This window comes from Mytilus trossulus, chromosome 3 (genome assembly GCF_036588685.1).
Source record: "Mytilus trossulus isolate FHL-02 chromosome 3, PNRI_Mtr1.1.1.hap1, whole genome shotgun sequence".
Taxonomy (NCBI): Eukaryota; Metazoa; Mollusca; class Bivalvia; order Mytilida; family Mytilidae; genus Mytilus; species Mytilus trossulus.
This window is the reverse complement of record NC_086375.1, coordinates 74,225,043-74,248,646: the sequence shown is the minus strand read 5'-3', so window position 1 is coordinate 74,248,646 and position 23,604 is coordinate 74,225,043. Positions and strand designations below refer to the sequence as shown.

At 31.5% G+C, this 23,604-nt stretch overlaps 1 protein-coding gene across 2 annotated transcripts; it reads right to left on the bottom strand.

Moving 5' to 3' along the window:
• Positions 1–1,064: 1,064 nt before the first annotated feature.
• On the bottom strand, positions 1,065–21,508 carry LOC134712391 (uncharacterized). 2 transcript variants are annotated; one of them, XM_063573886.1, is made up of 8 exons: positions 21,156–21,508; positions 7,889–8,633; positions 7,397–7,417; positions 4,743–4,855; positions 4,046–4,113; positions 3,200–3,684; positions 2,060–2,383; positions 1,065–1,508 (listed from the first exon to the last, which is right to left on the bottom strand). In XM_063573886.1, exons 1-8 carry the CDS (start codon positions 21,264–21,266, stop codon positions 1,129–1,131), a joined length of 2,247 nt encoding a protein of 748 aa, XP_063429956.1. In that variant the 5' UTR covers positions 21,267–21,508; the 3' UTR covers positions 1,065–1,128. The 2 variants fall into 2 exon arrangements, with proteins under 2 accessions (XP_063429956.1, XP_063429957.1); XM_063573887.1 differs by lacking the exon at positions 21,156–21,508 and adding an exon at positions 15,111–15,207.
• Between the last annotated feature and the right edge of the window lie 2,096 nt (positions 21,509–23,604).

Genomic DNA, 23,604 nt, shown 5'->3' with positions numbered 1-23,604 from the left:
TAAGTCTGCCAATTGATATTTTATCGTATGTTTTTCTATGTTGTGATGTTATGCTATTGTTTCAGAAAAAGGGAGAAGGTTTGGATCCATTAAAACGTTTAATCCCGCTGCAAATGTTTGCACCTGTCCTAAGTCAGGAATCTGATGTACAGTAGTTGTCGTTCGTTAATGTAATATATACGTGTTTCTCGTTTCTCGTTTTGTTTATATAGATTAGACCGTTGGTTTTCCCGTTTGAATGGTTTTACACTAGTAATTTTCGGGCCCTTTATAGCTTGTTGTTCGGTGTGAGCCAAGGCTCCGTGTTGAAGGCCGTACTTTAACCTATAATGGTTTACTTTTTAAATTGTTATTTGGATGGAGAGTTGTCTCATTGGCACTCACACCACATCTTCCTATATCTATTTAAACTTTAGAGCTTTATATATTTTTCTGCAGTCGATGGTAATCCTCATATCAACTGTATTTAGGGTATAATAATCTTTGCATCACTATATATTTTATGTTTCGCTTGCATAAAACGTTGGCAATACTGTAACACGGACTATATCCAATTTTGTCTAGTTCGTTTTATAACTTACTTAAAATAATCACTGTTACAAATATCAACATGTGTTAAATTCCTCATTCTTGCCGCCGAATTTAATGTTAATTCACTTAATTGTTAACATATGCCAATTCTATGAGGTGTTTATGATGTACTTGTAGGTGTCAATTTTGAAAGTCTACAGAATGCAGATTTACACCACTTTCGCGTGCATGAGATTTAAGTATCTTTGTAAAGGGTTTTGTCATCACTGGAAAGATTTATACCAATTCTTACATTGGATTTTTAAAAGATGTTCGCAAAGTATTAAATGTACAATGCCTTCCCATTTGATTAATGACTTTGCGTTTTGAAATTTTCTCGGAATTTAATATTTTTGGGATTCTACACTTCTTATTGTTTTGAACAAAAATCCATAGATTTACTGTCGACAGAATTTTGATTCTAGTTCTTAGAGTGTAAGATACCTTCACTCAAATTTTGCATAATCTTTCGATTTATAACAAAGGGCATCAAGTAAACAAATAACAATTTATTATACAAATAATAACTATAAATAATATGTATAACATAACAGACATTTATCTTTTCTTTGTTGCTTCCGAACATGCAGCATTAGCTGTGTGGAATACACAACTATTTACCGAAGGATCCCAAACTAGCCCGGATGAGCACTGTTGAATAACTTCCCTGCCGGACTGACATTGAATATAAAGTGAACAGTTAAATGGATGAGAAAAATAGCCATTGTTTTTACCTAAACACGGTAATATATCAGGACAAATAAGTTCATTTCTTGGAAAAATACATGACGATGTTTCTGGGTCGTATACCAGATTTTTAGCACATGTCAAAACAACACCCGAATTTCCCGAAATACATTGTATGAATTTTGAACAGTCTTCTGGATGCGCATGTAATGTTCCTTCGTCAGCTTTGACACATGGCTCTTTTTCGTATTCTGTAAAAAGATATAATAAAAAAATGTTATCTTGACTTTAATATTATAAAGAAATCATGTAGAACTATGCATGAGAAGAAGTTGTTTTAGATTGTTTTTCTTCGTCATAAAAACATTTATGTCATCTTTTTGTCGTAAGATTAAGTCTCTACCGATCCTATGAACTCCTACCAACTGGTAATTGTTCGTTAAGGTATGAATCAGAAATTACTGTTTTACAAGTGAGAGGTTTAGCGCTATAAAACCAGGTTCACTTCACCATTTTCTACATTTGAAAATGCCTGTATCAAGTCAGGAAAATGACAGTTCTTGTCTACTCGTTTGATGTTTTTTGTCGTTTGATTAAAATTGCCATTTGATAAGGGACTTTCTGCCCGAATTTCCTTCGGAGTTAAGTTTTTTTTTATTTTACTTTTAACCGTGTCTGTGTTATTTTGTTTGTTGTGAATATATGCAGACTCTATGATATATTCCCAAAAAGGTAAAAACAAACTATCACGAAGGCAGTAAACCAGCTCCAAACTATAAACTACAAGATTACGTATTCTTACCCGGTCTCGCAGGATAAATAGGTCGTGTGAGTCGTTTAGTGTGGATCTTTGGTGAGGATGCTGTCGTTGTCGAGTTTATTGAAGGAGCATTAGTTGTCGTATCTGGTTCTTGACCAGGTGGTTTTGGAGGTGCTAGAGCTGGATCTGGGCATACTACACCAGGTCTGTGTGGTACACATACATTAGAATTGACATCAAAGACTGTATCACCAGCACACGACCTCACCAGCGATACACTATGTTCACATTGAAAATATTTGTTGCAATCTGTCGGATACGGATAGAAATTTCCGCCACTCATATAACATGGTTCCCATGCAAACACTGTTGAAAAGAAAAACCAATTGATTTCTGATTAATTGGTATTGATTAAATTACTCTTTTAAAAAGATACGTTGCATATTGTCATAAACTTATCATACAAAACAAGGACATTAAACGATAATTCCGTTTAAAAAAGACTCAACAAGGACGCTCGAATTAAACATGTTGAATAAAATGACAAAAAGAGTAATAAGATCCAAAGCATTAACGACCAAAAACTCCGAAGGTTTTGCCAAATACAGCTTAAGTAATCTATTCATGGTAGAAGATCCTTAGTCATTACGAAAACTTTTAAGTTTGTTAATACAGAGTAAATTTCAAATGAAGAAGAATAATGTGACTAAATATTGCTGTGAAAAACTTATAATGAATGACTATATCATCGTAATAATTATGGATGAGTTTCATTATATAACATGATGTGACTCTTCATGATTTTTTTTATCTCGACGAATGACGGGTCGATTAGGACCAAACTTCTACGACAAATAGTTTTCCTTAGAAAAGACTTATTTAGTTAATTCATGGTGTAGTAAAACAGCAAAAATATGAATTAATTATCCTAAAGAATCAAATTCAATATATGTTTAGTTTAGAAAAGAATCACTCAATTAAGAAACCTTTGGAATCAGATTGATGAAATTTATTCAAATTGAATTTATTTTTTTTAAGTGGAAAAAGATGGCGTTACCACGTTTACATTAATGGGTGATTATGTCAAAATCGTCATGCAAAGCACAATTTACCCCTTAATAGTTCACATGGTTGATCATACAACAACAACCTCATTTCTTACTATGCCTTATTTACACTTACATATGTCATCTTCACTCCATCCAGCATCCCATCCGGAAGTTGTTTTTATAACAGTCACTGGTGTTGTAACAGTAGTTTTTAAAACTTGTGTTGTTGCTTCTTTTTTTGCTGTTGTTGTAACTGTCGATGAAGTTTCAGTTGTCTGTAGTGTTGTCGTTGGTAAAATCGTTTTTAACTTTGTCGTAGCTTTCGTTGTTTCTGTTGTCGTTTTCATTTTGGTTGTTGGTTTCCTTGTTGTAGTTGTCGTCGTCGTCGTTGTTGTTGTTGTCGTCGTAATAATTTTATTGAAATTCATAGGTGTCCTTTCATGTTCTATTTTAATTTTAGCATTTTCAAGTTCAATTTCAAATTTATCAACGAGTGCTACGTTTGCATTCTCGCCATTGTCCTGTACTTTAGGAGCTGAAGTTTCTATTACTGATATTATATCTTTCTTTGAAGCAGCATTCTCGATGAAAAATAATGTAAAATTTATGCGTTCATTCCTGAAATAGACAATAAAGTTTAAAATTAAACCAAACCTTTATGGCAGTCGTGTTCTATTGTATCTAAATCTTGGGAAAGAAATAACGTGAAAAACTTAAAGAAATTGACTCAGAAATTAATAAAACGCAGAAAAATGTGTTCCTGTGGGATATGCAATAGTTCAATCCATCGTATGTCAAAGCAGTATATAGATATCGAAGTTATGTGTATAGGTCAATAAGGCAGCGATGCAGTCATTAATAGTTCTTAAAATAATATAGAATCTTTTTTTTCTAGAAAAGATTGACTGATTGGCTGTTTTGTAGAAATTACATTATTTTACAAAAGTGTCAGAACTTTTTAAAATATGTTTTGGCTTACTTTATAGAAACCAGCTCACATCCTCTGTATGTTTTCTGAAAATGACTGTTTCTGTAGTAATCATCCATCTGTAAATAGAAAAAGCCACATCAAAAGTAATTAATATGTGGGCAGATCCTTGCTTATCATATACTCTTCTTGCCAGTTATAGATATGCTAGTATAAAAATCAACTTAGGCACAGCAGATTGATCAGGAAAGTTGCAGAGATGAGTTTGGTTGTCACAATATTTGTAAACAGATCATTTTGACCAAATAAAATATTATTAACTATCGATTGATTGCCTTTATTCTGATAAGTATACATTGTTAGCGAATACTGTGACAGTGTTATCAAACGACGATGTTTACTGCCAATAATCAACAACATCGGTGCCCTAACTGGAAAAGGAACTGGTTACCTTTCTAAAACAACCGAGTTCAAATTTGAATTTTTCAGGTATTCTTGCTACTCCATTTTGTTTCTATGCAGTGCTTAAATTGTGTACTGTTGTTTGTCTTTTTGTTGTGTTGTTCGTGTTTCTAGATTTTTTTCTGGGTTATGAACTATCGTGTATGATAAAGACCTTGGTTGTTACTTTTACATTTTCTTCATATGCTACTTGCAAACGTTTAACTATCCGTGCTGTTATTTGTTTATTTCAGTAATGTTGAAAATATCAATAATAATAACCATATGTTTCCAAAATCTATTTTACCTGTTGACAGTAAGCTAGAGCCAGCGATTTGAAGTCCGACGGTGTAAGCTCGTCCAGGCTTTTACCAAGTCTGTTATTCTTAATTTTCATGTTTAAACTGGCACGTAACATTTCTGAAAATAAAAAAAAGTATATATAATGTCTTGAAATCTTAGATATTCCAGGTCAGATTTAGGACAATGTATTGTAAAGCGCCCAGTTACTTTTATCAATTAACTAAAGTTCTATAATAAATATAATGATTATAGCTCCTTAATATAATAATTATGAATACGCACAAGATTGTAATATTAGAGTGTTTCCTTTGGTGTTTTTCGCTCAATCGATTTTTGACTATTAAACAGCGGTATACTATTGTAGCCTATATCTATAAAGTGAATTAGATTTTTTTTTAAACATTCAACAGAACAGCCAAGTAGTCTTTTTAATTCTTACTATGTCTATTGGAGTTGGACGCTCAGTGTTAATTCAGTTACATATGATTTATGAATTGAAAATGAAATGATACCAGTGCTGAAGCTCTGAAGAAGGCAAAGTGATGTGGGGCTATCGGTTGCGGGTCCGGGGTTATTACAATAAACAGAGATCCGTTTCATTCGTCACCTGATTCTACATATCGAATCAACTAAGAGAGATATATGAAGCCAAATGTTATATATGTGTGCTATGTGACTTTCAAGACTTTACATAAACCGATAAACAGTATTATCATCTAATAGTATTCAAGTTTTATATCGTCAGGTACCATTTACAAGTGTTTGAAGTGTTTTAAAAGCGTTAAAATCAGGTGCGCTGAGTTTATGTTTTGAAAAAGAACAACCGACGATTATTCCGCTGTCACTTTCTTATATATGCAAAACACGTATGAGCAACACCCATCCAACATCAAAATAAGATGACACTATAGACATGATAAAGTTAATTATAACTGGAAATTCATGAGCAAGGTCAAACAATTAAAATAATTAATTTCAACAACTGTAATGTAATTTATATTATAATTAAGTTTGTACAGTCACGCAATTTTAAAATACCACGTACTATTTCTAAAAATATGGAGATGTGGTACTATGTATACTATACAAACGTGGCGGCAAACTGAATTGGTTAAGTTATTTCCTGTAGGTGTTCAGAAAATTTTTTGTGGTTTGTTTTTAGTGAATGGAAATTTCAAATCATTGATGAATACTCATCTGTCCTGTTCATAGTTAAAAAAAAAAAAAAAAAAAGGACCTACAAATTTACTATGAAAACCCATATAATAAGTTACGGTACTGTGTACAAAGCTTGCGAAACGAAATATCATAACCTTGTATTTATGTTATGACAAAGTATTGCAAACAAAATCCTTTTTGAAGTATTACCTGTTTCTCTCACTATTCTATATTTTAAGAATGACAATATCACTTTGAGTACTTCTCAAATACATGGTTAAACGCAAATATGTACTTTTAAGCATACTTATTAAAAGACACGAATTCATAAATTTGAAGCATGTGGGTGACAAGTTTGAAACCTTGACCTTGCAGACAGACATTCCAATGTTATTCTTAGTTCACCCTCTGTGTAAGGGCAACAACAGTATTAAGTACATGTATCATTAATATCTTTCATGGGATGGCATTCAAAGTTTCTGAACAGGACACACGTCTTGAACAACAGAATGACAGGAAGGTGTATAGACTAAGAGGGATTCCTTTACACCCATACGGAAATGACTTTACAGAAAGTTAAATGCCATTAAACCATACAACAATATTTAAAAACGAATATGTCTATAAGTAGATAACAATATAACAATATTAATCATAATCAGTCGTTTTGTCTTCGCCCTTATTAGTATGCCATCCAATAAGGTTTGACGGCCAATTTGGTCGTAGGACTGTCAGTTACATCCATATTTGATATTGGCGCAACTTTGTGGAATTTGGTTTTAACCGCTCTTCAACTTTGTTATTAATCAGTGTTGCCTTCATATTGTCTTTTGTGCCACTGATGAGTCTTATGTATATAAGGTTCGTCTGGTGTACTTAATTATACAGACTAAACCCATGTCATGATTTATTCTTTAACAAAAACTGTAGCTCCAATTGAGTATGCGTTTTGAAATGTGTATGTGACTTTCGTAAAAGTGAGAGCTTTAAGGTGGTACCCAAGACTTTCACTAATATTAATTTGGCTCGTTTAATTTTCATAAAATTCTGTCAAAGTATTTTCTTTAATCCATTAACAAAACTATGAAAATTTCAAAAATTTTGAACCAACCGTTTTGCCAGAAAAATTACACTGGTTATATAGCAGTTTGACAAACACCAATTTTGATCATTGAGAAGCTTTAATTATATTCCTTTTACAACACAACGTCATTAAAAAGTTTAGCTAACTTTACAGAGTTATCTCCCTGTAGTGTTAGGTACCACCTTAAATAGACATAACACCAGGTTAAATCCATCATTTTAAACAAAAGGAAATTGCTGTTACAAGTCAAGACAGTTGTTTTCCATTCGTATGATGCATGTGTATGAGCTTTTGATTTTGTCGTTTTATAAAGGACCTTTTCAATTTTAATTTTCGTTGAGAGTTCGGTATTTAAAAAGAAAGGTTTTTGGCTTTATAAGAATTGAAATTTACATTCATCATCAAAATATACATACCTATTTCAGTATCTTGGTTCTCTGAAGAAGAAGAAAAAACAGCATTTTAATAGTTTGAAAATACAACATTTTTCATTTGATGATATTTGATTGCATTTTCGAAATTTAATAGATGTATAAAACTGAATATCAATAACGCACATGTATAATATGAAAATAATGAAATGTTGTATGATTGCCAATGAGACAACTATCCACCGAAGTTCAAATGAAAAAAATGTTGGCAAGTATAGGCAACCGTACGGCCTACAACAATGAAAACCCCATACTGAATAGTCGGCTAAAACAGGCATACTAATAAGTACTGTGTCCTGTAAATTGTTTAATATCACATTTCAATTAAAAATTAAATGAAATTTAGTACTTATAATGGTTGTTTTTAAATTTTACTCATCAGCATCATTAAAACACAATTCATTTATTTGTCAATAATTATAAATAACGTCTTGTAAAAATTCAAGTATACAAGGTATAATAAGCATACAAACTTACTTTTAAGCTCTACGGCAAAGTAAATAGCAGCACCTAAACTTGCAGCTAAAATGAGCAAAAGTAAAATCCCAAATATAGGACCTAAAGTTTTCTTCACTTTTCTACTAAAAGGTTCGGGGACTGGTTGAATAAAAGCGAACGGATCAAACCTTTCATCAGAAGGTCTGTCCGATCGGAACTGAGTTGAGCTCCTTCTCGATTGTTTTGATTGTGCACTTTGATTACTTTTAACACTGATTTCACTTTGAAGGCTAGCTGTAGATCTAGCTCTTGAAGGCGGTCTTTGGGGACTATTTCTATACTGGTCTTTCCTGTGATATGGTGAGTCCCGTTTTGTTCGGTCTGTAGGACCTTTTGTTATTTTACTGTTATTTTGAATGGTTGCCTTTGAAGCTTCGCTGCCACGTCGACTTGTCGCCTGCGACTCCTTACTGACACGGCTTCGCTCACTTCGATCATCTTCTGTAGATTCCTGTCGGGCGTGATTCGGATGATAGAGTTTATTTCGTCCTACTTTTTGTCTTGGGGATTCAAATTCAGACAGTTCACTTAAAGAGGTAGTACTGTAACCGGAAGTTTCATCAACAGCTTTTCGTCGTCTTCGTTTCTTATGTTTCTTTTGTTCATCTGCTATGGTACATTCAGATTGAATTGTTCGAATTCGTGGAATGATTTGGCTGCTTGACAAATTGTCGGTGGCTCCACATTCTGCACTATATGACCGGCTGTGGTGAATTGGTGTTTGCTGAAAGGAAGAAAGAAAATGGTTTCTGTTTTGAAAGTTTAGTTAATATAATTAAAAATTTCTGTTTCACTTAGTCTCTTGTGGATTGTTGTCTCATTTGGCATTCATACCACATCTTCTTATTTTTATATTTCCGAGTCAATTACTGTGTTGTCTTTTCTTTTATTATAATTATGAAAAAAGAAGATTGGGTATAATTGTCAACAAGACAACTATTCACAAGACACCAAATGACACAGAAATTAACAACTATAGGTCACCATACGGATGAAGCCTTCAACAATGAGCAAAATCCATACCGTAAAGTAAGTTATAAAGGTTTCTGACTTTTATTTGTGTCATTCGATGCTTTGTGGATACTGCTATATTATCATGATTGTCGTTTGCCATTTGTCAACAGTTTGTTTGTTTTCTGTTGGTGTATGATACAAAATGTCATGATTTAGACACATTTTTGTTTGGAATGCCGTTATTCGACTTTAATACAAAAATGTGTTTTCTTGCATGTGTCGAAGAGACTGGACTTTGGTTGTATTTAGTTACATTTTATTCATGCGTTTGCACATATATTGTTTTATATATATGCCGTCCACAACTGATCGATGGAATGTCACTTTGGTATAGTAATTGTGTTGGTTTTTTGTTTTGCGTTCTATGAATGTCAATAAACATTTCCTATGTTATTACATTTTTTTGTACTCGGTTATATATGCATATGAGCCGGTAATTGGTTTTAATGTGGTAGTACTAACAATAAAATTCGGAAGTCACATGTAAATATCATTTTTGATAACTTTACCAACCTTGAATAAATAACATGAATGAAATTAGAAAAAAAATTGACAAAAAATGTACAACCTAATATTTATACTTATTACTGAACATATTGACAGTGCATTTTCTAAAATTGTTTATCGTATTACATGTATATTATGAAAAAAACTCATTTGACTTAGATTAATAGTAATGGTAATGTGTCAATAAGTGCGTACATGTACAGGAATGTGCAACTGTATGTGTACATGTACATTGTAAATGTGTTATACTTGTAGACATCATTCTTGACAGATAGATAATGTCATAGCCTTGTTCTTCCTTTTATAGCTTTAATTATTTACAGGGGACACAAATGAATATAATTAAGTATACAAACAGTAAACAAATTATAATGGAAAACAGACTTATGGTTAATTTAAATGTTCATCAAGTGTCAGCTACTCTCCACGATTATTTCACTACATAAATTATAAATAATTACATAGACTTATATGGATGTATATATATGTATAATATAATAAATTTTATTTCATTTTTGTCATAATAAGTACCACAAAAATACCAGAAATATAAAAATGATATTTTAGTAACCAGTAAAATACTTTTGAGTTTCCCATTGTCACGACCCCTTCATATTTTGATTTAGTTACGAATCAGTAGTTTCTTGATTTACAAATGACTTTCATTTTAATTAAATGTAGAAAAAATTTAAAAAATGACAACGTTTTTATACGTTAGAGTATATGAACGACATTTGTTTCTGTAATAAACCTTTTTTAAACTTTTTTTCTTTTGTGACTTGGATTGAGGCTTGTCTCATTGGCATCATACCATACCTTCTTATTTATTTTGATATATGTTCGGAGTCGTTTGCTGAGAACAAATACACATCACACATTGAAAGCATTCTGGTTTTCAGAAAGATTTATTGATTATCACTAGAAGGCTGCTATTTCTTATTTTGTGTATCGGTAATGTATAAGGTGTTTTTTTTCACTTAATAGTAAACTAATGTTTACACTTGTTAATAAACTGAAGTGAAGGTTTTAGTCAAATCAGCGAACATAGTCTTTCCCATGATTTATGGCTAATATTGACAGGTTTGATAATAGTTTTCTCACGAAATGGTAGAGATATTTGTGGTCAATCAGAAATGACAGAATGGTAACGTCATATAACAGAGCTTTGGTTAAACTAGATCTTACAGGGATCTCGATTAATGGAATGAGGATACGGGATGAAGTGTAAAATAAAAAGTTCAGACAAAGGAATTAAAGAATAACAATAAATACACAATGATGATAGAATGATACAAGCACAATCTTAAAAAATAGCAATGATGAACCATTTATACTACTAACAGATTTAGAATGCTTGCAGTTATTGAAAAACACCCAAAAAACAACAGCAAGGAAATTAATTTTGATGCCAAGATTAAAAATAAACCGGTTTCTGAATTAATAAATATACCAGTTTATGTTAATCCCAGAAATATAAAATATTCGTATATACTGAACAAAATTCCTCAATGTTCATGTCTCATTACTATTATTACCATAGACGGCAGGTAGTTGTTTGCCATTTTTAAAGCTATTTTTGAATTCCACTACTGTGCAAGGAAAAGGGGGGGGGGAGCAATATAAAACAGTTTTGGTAACATTTTAATATCTTTATCTTGTTGTAAACTTCTTTTAGTAATGAAAAATTTACGTTCAAAGATATCTGAAACTTTTTTTACTTAGTGACATATCTGAAACATCATCACATACACTCGCTTACAGAACCAATAGTTCTGAAGGGAGACAACGGAACACCACCATAAACAAGGTGAATTCATGAAATGACAACGAAGACGACTTACGAGTAGTTTACGGAAATGTTCATTTTTAATAGCATTGCAGGATAAAAGCAAATTAAATAAATGCATTGGTGTATCCTTTAAAATGTCGCAACCCTTTCTACGTTATACGAAATATATATCGCAATGGAGGAAATGGATAACAGACCACAACCATTAAGACAATAATTGTATTACACAGCAAATGTAGATAAAAAAAACGTAGAGCTCCCCAAAAAGAAATGACGCATTTTGATCTATGTATAGGTTACTTATAAATATACAACTGAAAGGTTAATTGTACTTGCACGCTTAAGGTAGTAAATACTTTTTTTAATAAATCATGTCATAGACATACAATAAGAGAAGATTACACGAACCAAATATCTTTTTAAAATATTGCATAAAAAATAAAATATCAAACATCAAAACATACTATCCACACTGATATGTGTCCACACTTGTAAAATATGGCATAAAACATGTGATTACTTACATATACGTATACATTTCTTTTTAATTTTCATTTTTGAAGGGTCAATTTTTTTACTTCTTCACTATGAAATTCAGATAATTTTATTCAAGTTGCTAGATTAAAATAGAGATGAATAATAAGAGATTTGGTGTATGCGCCAACTTTTAAAACTCATATGTCAATGTAATCGGCAGCAGTTTTATCTGCCAGTATCTGCATGTAAGTTATCACCAGCATATATCATCTTCAATGCACTAATTTAAAAAAAAAATGAAATGAATGACTTTAGTCTTTTCTCATGTTTCGGTTTTATCTTTCTCGACATACATTTGAATATATGACATACAAAACATTAAGTGCTTTTTCTCAGACAGCTATTGTTTTAACTGCTATAACAATCCTATGGGTAGTAATAAAAATAAATATAACTTATTGTAGACTTAAATCTATATATAACACCATTAGAAGTCAATGAAACCCGCATAATATTTAATCATTTTTTGAACATTAACTCGAGGCAAGGAAAATGACAGTACAAATTTTACATAGTATAATTGGAAGATTTAAAGGAAATTTATTATTATTTTTCATTTATCATCTCATAAAACCTCTCTTATGACTAACTTCCTTGCCTATCTGATAACCTTTGGACATAAGGTGGATCTCAAAATGTGTTTATGTAGACTAACAAATCAGATTATACCAATACGTGCTCTTAACCTAATATACATGTGGGTCATGCCCTTTGTTGCAGATTAGTATCTGCGATTAGCATGATGAAATTTGTAATATTTAGGGCAAATTGAATATGCTACAAGGTAAAAATGATGATATTAATAAAAGTGGATCAGATTTTAATTGGATTACATTTTGACTAATCAAGACGTTTGTCTATACTTTAGGAGCAGACTTTATTGCTGTTTTTGCAAAGTCATCAGAGATCAACTCCTAACACTTAAATTGTCCTCAACAGGTCAAACAATTTTATGGCCGACTAGGTTTTCTGACTCATTCTTAAATACAGGACTCCAATATGATTCAAATAAAACCGTTGTGGTCTTTTTGGGGATTGTTGTATATCAGATAAAATAATTGGTGAGATTAAAGTCGCCTGTTTTGGAGGGACTTTCAAAACACATAGACCGCCATCCTTTATTATTGCGATTTTACAATATTGCCCTCACAGGTAAAGGTTTGACACCAGAAATGTTTTGTAAATATTTTTTTTAAGATATTTGGTATCATTGCCAATCTACAAGAGACCAAATGACTACATGTCAGTGTATATAGACTAGTCTTTAGCACAATGAGCTACCGAAACGTATAGCAAGCTACTAAAGACACAGGCAAGCCAAATATGACAAAAAGAAACTTACGGCCTTATTTATGTTAAAATAACACAGACTCCTGACTTGAGATAGACACCCAATAGTGTGGCGAAGTTTGACGTTTTCGAAAGCGCTCCACTTACATTTTCCTTCAACCTAAGACAGTAATGTAGCAGCACAGTAGAAGAACAAACTGTAAAATCTGCTGTAAAGGGGTTGGCTCATCAGGCCGGTACTAAAAAAAGGAGACAAAAACAATATGCAAACAAAGCACCAATCAAAAACAACTAGCAGATACTGGATGCTAGAAACAAGCTAAATTTCAACTAATACATTAACAATGTTTTCACAGAATAAACTATCAATACGTAAACTGCTTATTATTGTAAGAATATCAAAAGCAGTTGGCGAAAACACGAGTTTATGCAAAGCGAAAATACAAATATCGACAAGATTATCTTAAAAGTTTTTATACAGATTAATTTTTTACTTCTATCTATTATTATAGATATATTAGTTAGGATATACGAAAAACAATGTAAGGCAGTTAGATTTCGCAAAATTCTAATGCAATCACAAAAAAATTCTGATCAGACTAAATATCAAGTCCATGTGAAATGTCGAGTTTGCTTTGATTGGCCTATCTGTAAGGAGTATGACAGTATATATATATATTGACACTCATGTTTTATTAAGGACCTATGTATATCGTGTAATAAATATGACACTTTATATCGAATCTGTCTCAGCAAATACGTAAATGATATCAGAATTATGCAAATCTCTGTTCTTAAATAGTTTTTGTGAAATTCAATCTTCCTTTCAACTGCTTTTGAAAATTCTTAAAGTAGAAGACTTATAAATGACTTTTTTAGCTTATAAATAAGATGGCACATGCACAGAACATATTCCACTAACAGACACGACCTTCTGTCCCGTGTATGGGAAGTCTCACTTTTGCTTTCTCAGGCGAAGAACAAAAAATATTGCTCTGCCTTTGCTTGATTTTTGGTTAGTGCATGCAAGAATATTGTGTTGTGAATTGATAAAGATCGATAAACAAGTCAATGCACTTTTTTTGCGAAGATACATGCAATATCGCCTTTATTGTACAGATATAAACGTTTGTAAAATAACATATATTTGATCAGAAAAAATGAAGCACTCCGTCTTTCTAGCCTGTGTCTTTGTGACATACCAGTATCGGTCATCGAAGTAACCCAACCATTTTCTCTTCATATATGATATGTTTAAAGACTGTCAAAGAGTTTGTGCCCACGTAAGTCTAGTTAAAACCAATCACATTGAGTCTGGCCATCAGAACCAGGTGTTATTGTTTATAGATCTAAGAAGATGCGGTACGAGTGGCAATGAGACAACCCTCCATCCAAGTCCCAATTTGTAAAATTAAACCATTATAGAGCAAAGTACGGTCTTTAACTAATTATATATATAACACGGTGGTAGCATTGTCTCACACCGAAAAGCATTTGTGTACGACTATTTAATATGAAGAGGAAGATATTAGCTACATGGTGATAATGTAATTGAGAATGCCGGATCAAGTTAAATATATGTCATGTAGGACAAGATGTTATTACGAATTCGTATGCATGCTCGAAGGCCGCAAAGATGCCTACATTTGCTTACATCCAATACATTTGAACTTTGGAGTATAGTTGTCTCATTGTCAATATAATCAATCCACATCTTCTTTTTTCATATATATATATATTGATCGAGTCACGAAGATATCAGTACGGGTGATTGCCTACTGGTTATTCAAATTATACATAGGCCTAAATATTAAAAAAAGGTGACCGGATGATATGCTTAATCAAGTAAAATAGATATTAGATAGGGTGATTGGACGTTATGCTTAAAATCAATAAATAGATATTAGATATGGTGACCGCGGATGTTATGTGTAAATCAAATTACATATATCAAAATATTTTTTTTAAAGAAACATAAAAAAAAAGGTATCAGACCAATTAGACATATGATGATGATAATGTGGTGTATTAAATAATAAAAAAAAATGAATAAATCTTACTTACGATTTCGATGATGTTCGGATACAAATTACTATTAGCGTTCATTTTATCTTCTGTACATTTTAAAAATGCGGAATTTTGACACAACACGTTCGAAAGCACCTTTGGAAGATCTAAACAACGACGCCCTCAGTTATCAACCCAAAACCTCAAAACCACAAGAACGAAGTCATTGGTTTTAAGCCCACAATGAATTATTATTGACTTTTTATTTAAGTGGACCCGGAGGAGTTAGATAGAAAAAAAAATAACTGAAATTCTAAATTTAATATCTATCTGGTTAATCAAGGAAAAACATAAATATAAAAGTATCAATTTATGATTTGTCAAGTAATTCAAAAAAAAAAGATAAAATTGAAGCCTGTCATTCATGTTTCACGTACACCCACAACGTCATGCATATTCAATGTGGTAAAACAGTATAAAATTATCGTTTTTATCAATAAATGATAATTTACACCTTTACCGAAACAACAGTTAAGTGTGACAACACAGTTAAGCGTGACAACACATTGACTAATTCGATAATACGGTAGCGAAAAACCAATCAACTTCAATATATTTGGGTGTATCGTCAGTATGACGTCACGTGCTAACAAGGAAGTCGTACAATTTAAAATATTCGGATGACCTTTTTTTTTAAAATAAAAATAGTTTATTTTAAAACAACTGGGTTTATTGTTAATTGGAAAGTTTGATTGGGTTAATGTTGACAGATGCATGTAAAATATGCAATGCATTAAATGTTTTTGGCTTGTGGGCATAGTTTTACAGCGTACTTTAAAGCTTGCTTAGGTGGTGTTTAAAACACCCAAACAAATTATCTATCAACATGATTGATGTCAACAGAATAACGCTTCATTTTGAGAAAGAGAGAGAGAGAGAGTCTGATCAGAACATGGCTAGCAAGCTATCTCAGTGCTACTTTTGAACTTTGTAATGATGATTATTTATACATCGAATTATTAAATTTTCTCTTGCATGAATTATTTCTGACATTCATAATTCTATTCTATTATTTGTACTAACTTTCATACCCCACTGACAAGAAAATATTAGAACTCTAAATTTTAAAAAGAAAATGTACTTATATGGACGATACGTTTAAGGGTTAACATAAAAAATAACAATATTATAATTGTTTCTATTTTCATCTTTTACCACACACATGTCATCATCATGTAACTTTATGTATATCGTGTCTTGATGTAACTTCAAATCGCTAAGGTTGGTCAGTTCATCAAGAGAGAACAATTATGTTTCACACGGTATAAAACTACTAAGACAAAGGAGACACTTGTTTTTGATTCAAAACTTGTTGATGAACAATTGGTTTTTTTAAAGACATCAAATGTCAAATATTTGTAGTTATTACAATTTGGTTGATAGTAAAGATATGTTATTATAACGCTTTGGTGGTAGTAAAAAGTAAATAAACATGAAATATTGTGTCACGTCAGTAACATCATGAATATACACGTTTGATGCAAATAAAGTAAAACCATGTTAAATAGAAAAAAATATCATCAAGAATATACACGAACTATTTGCCACTAGACGTAACGTAAACAGTAATATATGTTCATGAAAATTATATGCATGACATATTTGCCACTGGACGTAAAGCTAGATACAGACTATATATATATATCAATCCAAATAAAAACGGAGTACGCAGTTAATAGACACTATTAGACTCAGTGTAACCTTGGTCACCTTTGCAAGCAATTAATGATGTCCATGATTATATGTTTTAAAACCTATACACAGTTTCATATTTTGTTTTATATTCGCAAAATACTTTGCAAAAACGAGAAAATGTTGAGTGGGGCTTGTGGTAAATTCTAGAAGTACTACCGTTTTCAGGTGTTTCGTTTTAAATTCTTCGGCATTACCGTGTTGACTTATCAAGCGATTTTATGAAACACTTCGATATTATAACTTCTACAAACATTTCTTTTATATTGCAAAGACTGTATTGCTAAGTTTATTTGTGAAGTTCGTTTAATTTTTTCTTAACAGCAATGTTGTGAGTGATTAAAGGCATAAGGCAGCAACCATTTGATTTTCTGGGTGGGTGGGGGGGGGCTATGTTTTTTTGTTGGAAAAAAAAGTTTGTTTCCAGGTTTTGGTGAAAAAAATAATTTGTTTTGGACCCTGAGAAAAAAAAAATTGTTTGTTTCACCCTCAGCTGCCACTAAATGTAATGCTAAAATTGAAAGAAAAAAATTGTTTTCGGTTTGTCGCTAAAAAAATAGATTGTTCTTCGACGAAGGCGAAAAAAAAAGTTTGCACAGAAAAAAAACCCATAGCACCCCCCCCCCCCCCCCCCCCCGAAAATCAAATGGTTGCTGCCTAAGAGAGTGTAGTAAAAATGATATTTGGCTTGTTGTCAGCTTGGATCTTTGCCATCGGTTTTTCTATTAATAGCACATTCGCCTTGTCCCAATACCATTTTGAAAGTATAGGAACCTACGGGAAATAAAGGGTAGTATATCAAAATTATATTGTATGTCTCGCCCGCTGGAGTTAAATTATTAATTATTGACCTATTTCTTGTGATAATTTACACAAGGATAAATATAAACGACGAGGTCATTTCATTTGTCTTTACATTGCTATAGCTGCCAATCTGTGGTGACAATCAGTTGATTAGTTCCAGTTATAAATCATGTCTACTAGGATATACATATACTTGGACATATGTACATATTTATGTTCTATTACCTGATGACCAGTTACATTTTTCTTATTAATTGTAATGACTTGTTTCTTTTAGGCTTAAAACTAAGTTACCCTATGAAAATGTACAAGTCATAATCAAATGCTTTTTTGTGATAAAATGACCACATTAAGAGAACATAATTTATTTTTTCTTCGGTATGACACTAAACATTTTCATCCGGAGAGGATATTTTGTAATCTGAGTGATTGTCTCTGTTTTCATTGTTTTACATTTTTGAACCACGTCCTCCTTTTTTGCTTTTTTTTTTATTTTATCGTATATCTCACTTTTAAAATTTTTCCACTAATTTTTATACACTTGCTTATTAGTTGCTGTAGTATAAACATACAAAATATTTAGCAGTTTAGGAATTCGGATTCATGTGCTCATTTTAGATCGTATTGCATATACATGAAATCAATTTAAGTTCTTAAAGTAATTCACCAACAATTATATTTCAATTATTCCAGAAATCTGAATAAGGTCAATTAAAATGAAAACAGACGTATAGTATGATTATTGTTGCCAATATTCAATCTAATAAAACTCCTTGTTAATATCTGGAAGTGTTTTATAAAACTCTTTGATTGAAAATTAAAGAAATATAACATAAGTTGAATCTTCAAAAACACACAAATAATCGGCAAATCATATAGGTGACAGTCATATAGTAGATTTAGTTTGTATGCAGTGATTTTTAATTTGATAAAGACAATAAAACATAATATCTCTACCAAACAGAATAAAGCTATAAGCTAATTCAATACAGTTTACCTAGAAATAGAAATAAAAAAGGGAAACTCCAAATATAACAAATTGAAATAAACTGATATTGTATTTTGTGAGTTTGTTTCCTCTAAAGCATCTCTCTTCCTCCCCTCATTTCTCGATGTTTTTTTCATGTTTTCATATAATTGTATCTGAACATATTAGATGTGGCTGAAACTTTTACCTTGTGGAATACTGACTTCATTAGTAGTGATTTCATAACAATTTACTTTACACATTATAGTAATTTATTACATGAATGAATGGATTTGGTCTGCCACAACGAACAATTCATGGTGTTCCAATTAAAGCAACAACAGACAAAAAAAAAGGAGCAAGAAATCCACATAAACCATCTTTGGTGTCAGAAACTAAGCATTAGTAATTTAAATTGTTATGGATTGTATTATCAATTTGAAAAGGTTCGTAAAACAACAGTATTCTCAATCAGATGTTACAAGTCTTTTAACACCTGATGTTTTTAGTAAACATACAAAAGTATTTATCAAATAAAACGTTTAATCACCCTGAAGACAAAACTCGTACAAATTACATAGTTAACAAGGTTACAAAAAAGTTGTAATGTTATGTCTTACACGAGTGGTTGATAAATGTCATAATAATTACAATAATTGTTATGTACCGGGTAGATGAAACTATTAATATAGTATATGCATGTAACAGACTAGATCTAATTATATCATGAGGTAATATAGATGTTTTATGAGGATATTAATTATATTGCAGTCAATTATATGTCATTAAAATTCCCCTTTTTGTAGGAAGTTTATTTATGTCTGTCACTGTGACAGCATCGTGATCCTCATCAAAGAGACAGGGCCCGTATGTTAATTAATTGTTTTGAATTGAATGTATGTTGTCTATTAGGTTCAACTGTTGATTGGTGGAAACTAGTGACTTCGAATAGCTTTTTAGGCAGCTTATATTCAAAGAAATTTCATCTAGGTCACGTCGAATAGAATTTTTCATTTACCTGTACCCATTCCCCCAAACATGTAAATCTGGGATACAGATGCCATTTGGCTTTTACAAAAGAGTTTTAGTTAGCAGGTTTACTGAAAGACCGATAGGAAACATAATACTTAGTTGTCGTTTACCTTTTGTTTAAATATGATACAATAAAATAAGTCTTAGATGAAAAATTTAAACAGTGAAACTAGGTTGCAGTAAACTGCGAGTACTGTTGGACGGGTACTTTGTGTCGTTTATTTTCGTCATTGGCCAAGTTCACATATAATGAATTTTTTTCAACTGATGTTTTACAATAGGTTCCTTATATCATTGTTTAACACACTTGTGTCAGATTAAGCAACGGATTCACAACAAAATCAAACACCGCCATTCATATTAAGTGCCTGTCACTAGCCTGTAACATGTAAGTCAGCAGTTGTTGTTGTTCCTGTCTGCCCTATTTGTTTTAATTGATGCACATTTAACTCTATATGTGAGTTCAATTGAAGACAAAAAGGTTTCTCAAAATACTAGTCTCAAAGTTATATTACATAGAAACAAAATAACTAGACAGCAGGTAATTACACCGTACGAGACTCGAAGGCTACTCCTCTGTCCGCTACTGGGCTATTGCCGCTAATCATACCGTACTACGCTACTATAAGTTTTCAATGCTCTGCCTAGCAAATCTGGTGAGTTTTTATAAAGTGCCTTGTCGACATCACAAATGTCAATAGAAATAATACTATGAGTTGCTTTTTAAATGTTTTTACTGCTAACAAGGGTCTCAGATGGTTGCGTTAATTGAAATATTTCAGAATATAAATAATTATACCGAAAATAAAAGGAATCTGCCTGCTAACTTTTGAATCGTACGTTGTTCAAAGTAATACAAAATAATGATGACAACTATTATTTTATGCAAGGGAGAAATGCTCTAATAAGTTTGATTGACAGTAAATTAGTTTTAACATAAAACATGCAGATAATATATAGATAAAGATGTCAGACAATACACTGAAGATTTACATGCATTCTAACAGAAGACGAATGACTATATGTAAAATGGTATATCTATGTTAAAGTGGGAATATTACAAAATTAGTGCAAAATATTCCGTAACATCTATTCTCACGTAAATTTCATTGACGACAATAGTTTGGGATTTACAAAAAAAGGACAAGTTCATAAGTATACAACCGTTTTTATCGTCATGATAAACATGCGATATGTATAAAATAAATTATTTTATAAAAAAACCTGACTATTTGGATTTGATAAAAAAAAACACAAAAAAAACACACTAATCCTTTGATTTTGATGTAGATGGACAAGAATTCAATCAAAGAGTTGTGCGTTTACTGCTAGAAGAGTATTTTCTTGCATTTAACTTTACTCAGATATTTTTTTATTCAAACCTAAATGCTGCAAAATGTACAGATTTTTTTTTAATTCCTTTAGAAACAGGTAGATTACCCTATTTAAGTAAATGGTTAGGGTATTGATAATCTGTTACTAATATTGGTTAGCATATTTCATCTTCTTTGAATAAAGTCCTAGGCAATTCATTTATATAGTCTTACCATTGTTTCTGAGAAGTCCGACAGCATTGTTGTTGAGAAGGAATCGTCATGTTTCTCATGCTGGTTGTAACGATTATCATCGAAATGTTTTACCCAAGATGGTGTTTCCATCACAATTTTCTTTTAATTCCTGAAATTGCCATAACGACCTCCTTTGGTCAAAAGATAAAATTTAGAACATGTTGTATAATGGTAAAATAATCCTTTAATTTTAAACTTGGAACTTTGTTTCAGCAGTTACTGAAATTCCATCTCAATCACTGAAACTTGCCTCCACGCCACGTTCGAGGATAATTCAACAATGCATTACACATGCGCTAATACAAGGGAGTCCATTGTCTCTATCATTAAACCAGTCATGTAGAACTCTGAAGAACGATATACTATGTTTAGTCTGTTTTGGCCTTAAGCAAAATAATAATCATTATATCCTTGCATTTTATCAAATGTATTAATACCATCTTTATAAAAAATCTTACTTCCTAAAGGGTTAAATATGTCCATAGTCCAGATACTACCAATACACGCTTTATTAATTAATAATGACTAAATTTAGAGATAAACTAGTCCAACTATTTGCTCTTCTAGAGATTTTTTTTAGGCTCAATTTTTGGAAAAATATTTCAATCATAAAGATTCACCTAAAACCCTAAAATCTTAATCATTTAGGAAAATATGTCAAAGAGATAGGTTTTGTTTTTCACTAACAATAGATTTTACTATCTCAAATAAAAACATTTAATTGATAAATGATCGCACCTAAAAAATCAAATGCATTTATTCAAGATGAAAAATAAAAATTATGATTATAATAGTTAAAATGATGATAATAATATTCATGATAGTGATAATAATCAAAATGACAATTATGTTATACTATTGATAATTAATAACAAAGCACGAATACTCCCCCCCCCCCTTTTGTAATATGATTTTTAAAACAAACAAAATTATAATCGATTCATCATCACCATTATCATTTGTAAATGTTGAAACATGTAGACAACTTATGATATGAGAATAACAATATAAAAAAGAAGATGTGGTATGATTGCCAATGAGGCAACTCACTTCAAGAGATTAATTCCACATAGTCAGCTATAAAAGGTCCCGAAATTACAAATGTTAAACAATTCAAACGTGAAACAAGTCTGTCAAAGAGTAACTGTAATAAAAAATATTGGATTTTAATAAGTAAAGTCGAAAGTGCCAAATTTATTCATCTATTAACCTTTCTAGTCAACATGTCACATAAACATTTGATAAGGTAAAAAGAACAACAGACATTAATTATCAATAAATGGACGCGTCTAGCTTCGTAGTATCAACGAAAATTTTACAACATTATACATCTTATTACTGTTCCCGCCATCCTCTCTTCCGATAATTACTAGAAACTAAACGTGAGTGAAAAAAAACAGCGATGAAGCACCCAAGTGTATAGTATATGTACTTCGTATCAATCAACTGGAAATACAATACTAAGATATTTAGTGAAACAGCAGAATGATTTCGCGAAGGTAATGTTGAAAAAAGTAAAAGAAGACTTTTAAAGTGTGTTTTTTTCGTACTGGACAGTTCAATAAGATCAACTAGTTAATCAGAATTTAATATCGTAAAGTGTAAAAAAACACCAATGCATCCAGTGTTGTTTTCAATGGCCATTAAGTTTCAAATACTCTGTTCAAAATCTAGAACAAATACGTTACTTATGATAGCAACACAGTCATTATACAGACGTCTGGCTGTGGACAGGTACCTGACAAATGTGACGGGGTTAAATACTTTAGTGAGCGCTCAACCCTACCCTGAGCTGTGACAGTGGACGGTGTAACAGCACAACAAATGAACAAGCCGTAAAATTCAGTTGTAACTGACGTATCTGAATAGATCGGAACAAAACAAAACATTTAACATTCAAACAATAAACACTAAATTATAGAGTACTCGCAGTTATTGAACGTTAATTAAAAGCAAATTAAAACTAACAAATACATAATTTTATACCATTCTCTGGAAGCTTCCATTAAAAAACGATCATAGCCAAGTGTACTGAATGCTGTTATCAAGAAATAATTTATCTGTGAATTTATATAATGATGTCAGAATTTTTTTTTATTGTCTTCTCTTCTTTTTCCGCCAAATTATAGAACATTGGTTATATCATAATTTTGGAATGCATAGTTTGCTTTGTTACTAGAGCGTCACTGATGAGTCTCAAGTAGACGAAAAGCGGGTCTGATTATCAAATTATAAGCTTGGTACCTTTGATAACTATTACCATGTCGAAATGAACTATTGTATTGTTTATTTGTGTATTTCTCTGGCTTGAATGTTTTTGATTTTATTTGTACTATACTCCCGTCATGTAATGTTGCCATTTTAGTATTATATTTAGAATTGCTATAATAGAGCGAGGTTTGGCTAGCCACATAACCAGGTACAACTC